This window comes from Aplysia californica, unplaced genomic scaffold (assembly GCF_000002075.1).
Source record: "Aplysia californica isolate F4 #8 unplaced genomic scaffold, AplCal3.0 scaffold00812, whole genome shotgun sequence".
Lineage (NCBI taxonomy): Eukaryota > Metazoa > Mollusca > Gastropoda > Aplysiida > Aplysiidae > Aplysia > Aplysia californica.
The window spans coordinates 58,032-60,145 of NW_004798082.1; the positions used below are offsets into that span (position 1 = coordinate 58,032).

The 2,114-nt window shown below is 42.0% G+C and overlaps 1 protein-coding gene across 1 annotated transcript in view; it reads right to left on the bottom strand.

Annotated features, from left to right (window-relative positions):
• Positions 1-1,544: 1,544 nt before the first annotated feature.
• LOC101845200 (glutathione S-transferase Mu 3) overlaps positions 1,545-2,114 on the bottom strand; it is a gene marked incomplete in the record, with an annotated part of 11,609 nt that continues 11,039 nt past the window's right edge. Inside the window, 1 exon segment of the mRNA XM_013088794.2 lies at positions 1,545-1,917. Within this exon segment, the coding sequence (XP_012944248.1) occupies positions 1,723-1,917 (195 nt within the window).

Here is a 2,114-nt window from a genome sequence, read left to right on the forward strand (position 1 = left end):
GCATACCCACGATATGTATAGTAAGAAATGTACTATGCAGATTAAACAATGGCTATATAGAGGGGGGGGGGAGAGTTTGTTGATGGGTGGGTGATTACATGTATGATGAATGAAAAGGCGCACTGGTGTTATGCATTTGTTTTTTCTGCTGTCATTTTCTGAATCAAATAAAAGAAAACTTTATAAAATGAACGTGTAAATTTTCACCTGCCTGTTTTGCTTTTCCCCAGCACTAAAAGACCGGTGTTTGCTTTACTCAAAAAACAAATAAACAAACAAAAAATAAAAAACAAAACCAAAATAAAACCCTCAACCCAGTCATGTGTCTTTAGAAAGCACATCCAACTCAGATTCGACCAGGTATTATCCAGAGAGGAAAGTAGACTCTATTCCAGGAAGGACAAGAACATTTTATACCCGAATCATTAGTTAAATTCGAGTCTAGGAACTCCCCGGGGCGGTGCCACTGACTGAAATGTCTTTAGGCCATTCCCAAAGGGGGGACATTTCTCGTTCATGTCCAGTAGAATTTGTTTGTTTTAGTAGAGATTTTACGGCGCTCGCAACAGCTTAAAGTCATATGAGTGCCAGAAGATTAGAGGTGTTACAAGGGAGTAACAAACATAAAAAAGAAGGAGGTGAAATAAAGACGATAGATGTTTGATAGGAAAGAAGGAGCAAACCACACCAGAGCACCCGCCAACCACCCACACAGTAGAACTGTAAATGGGCTGATTCATCAATGTCACGCTCATAACTGTGCCTGATTTACAACAAGGAACTGCTGCTTTTTCTTTCCTAATCCTTACAATCGTCATTTTCCTCTACTTCTTTTGTATGTTTGTCCCACTCTTGTGACCCACTATTTCCAGGGTGCCTTGATAGTCGAAGCAGACTTTGTGCTGTTGAAGCTAGAGAGGTGAGCAGAGTAAGTCTGATTCCCTGTAAGGACTTCTCTGTTGACATCCACCCCTTGGCGCTCATATGAACTTATGCAGTTGCGAGCGCCGAAAAACCTCTGCTAAAACTAAAAACGAGTCTAGGCGTAGCAGTAGAAAGGCTGCAGAAAGACTCCGGAGCCGAGAGGAGGGGGCAAAGGAGGTGAGGCGGTTGGGGCAAAAAGGGGAGACGAAAGCAGACGACAGAATATTGTTAGAGACAGGAAAAGACGTGAAAGAATGGAATTTTCTCGCCACTTTCCAGATTTGAACCCGAGACCTATTGAATGAGAGGCGAACTCCCTAACCTGTTGACCACGAGAGCCCCATTATTGGTTATACTATTTATACGCTCTCTTAAAACACAATACGGTGAATAAGAGGCATGCCTGTGACTGAATGATCATGGCACATACTATAATAATAAAATTAGAGTAGTCACGGAAGTTGATGGCTTGAAACTCAAACAATATAAGGTGAAAAAATGTCACTTTTTGTTTCAAACAAAAGTCACGACATCGAAATCCGCGACGATACTGAAGAAAAAGTTAAAAAGCACGGGAACACATTCACAAATTGTACGTGAAGTAACAACATAACGAGTTATTTGACTTGACTGAGGTTTTTCCTCGGGATTTTATTGAAGAACATACACATCATGGCGTCTTGTTGTGAACGATGGAATGAAAAGTAACGATGAAATTTTATTAAAAACTTAATAAATAAAGCTCAACATGATATCAGCCCAAAACATTACAAGTACTGTATTTTCATATTCGGCATTTTATTTCCAGTTGGCTGAGGGGTTGTTAATGGGTCTCTCTTTGTACTTGTCAGATGACAGGTACGCCTTTATGGCGGGGAGGTCCCGGAAACGTTGCCAGAACTGCTTAAGTTTGGGGCTGTTGTCCAGCAGAGAGGGCTCAAAGGTGTTGTGCTGGTCCAGCATCTCAAACATGTGGAAGTCGGCAACGGTCACCTGTTTTGGGAAAGTTGTGGATGGAGGGGAGGGTGAGAGGGGAGAGGGGGTTAAAAAGTGTTTTACGCACTTGCAACACAATACGGTTATATTTAAGTGCCGAAGATTTAAGGTGTTACTAGAGAAGAAAAAGGAAGAGGAGGAGAGGGAGGAGAAGGAGGAGGAGGAGGAGTAGGGGGAGAAGAAGAAGAAGAAGA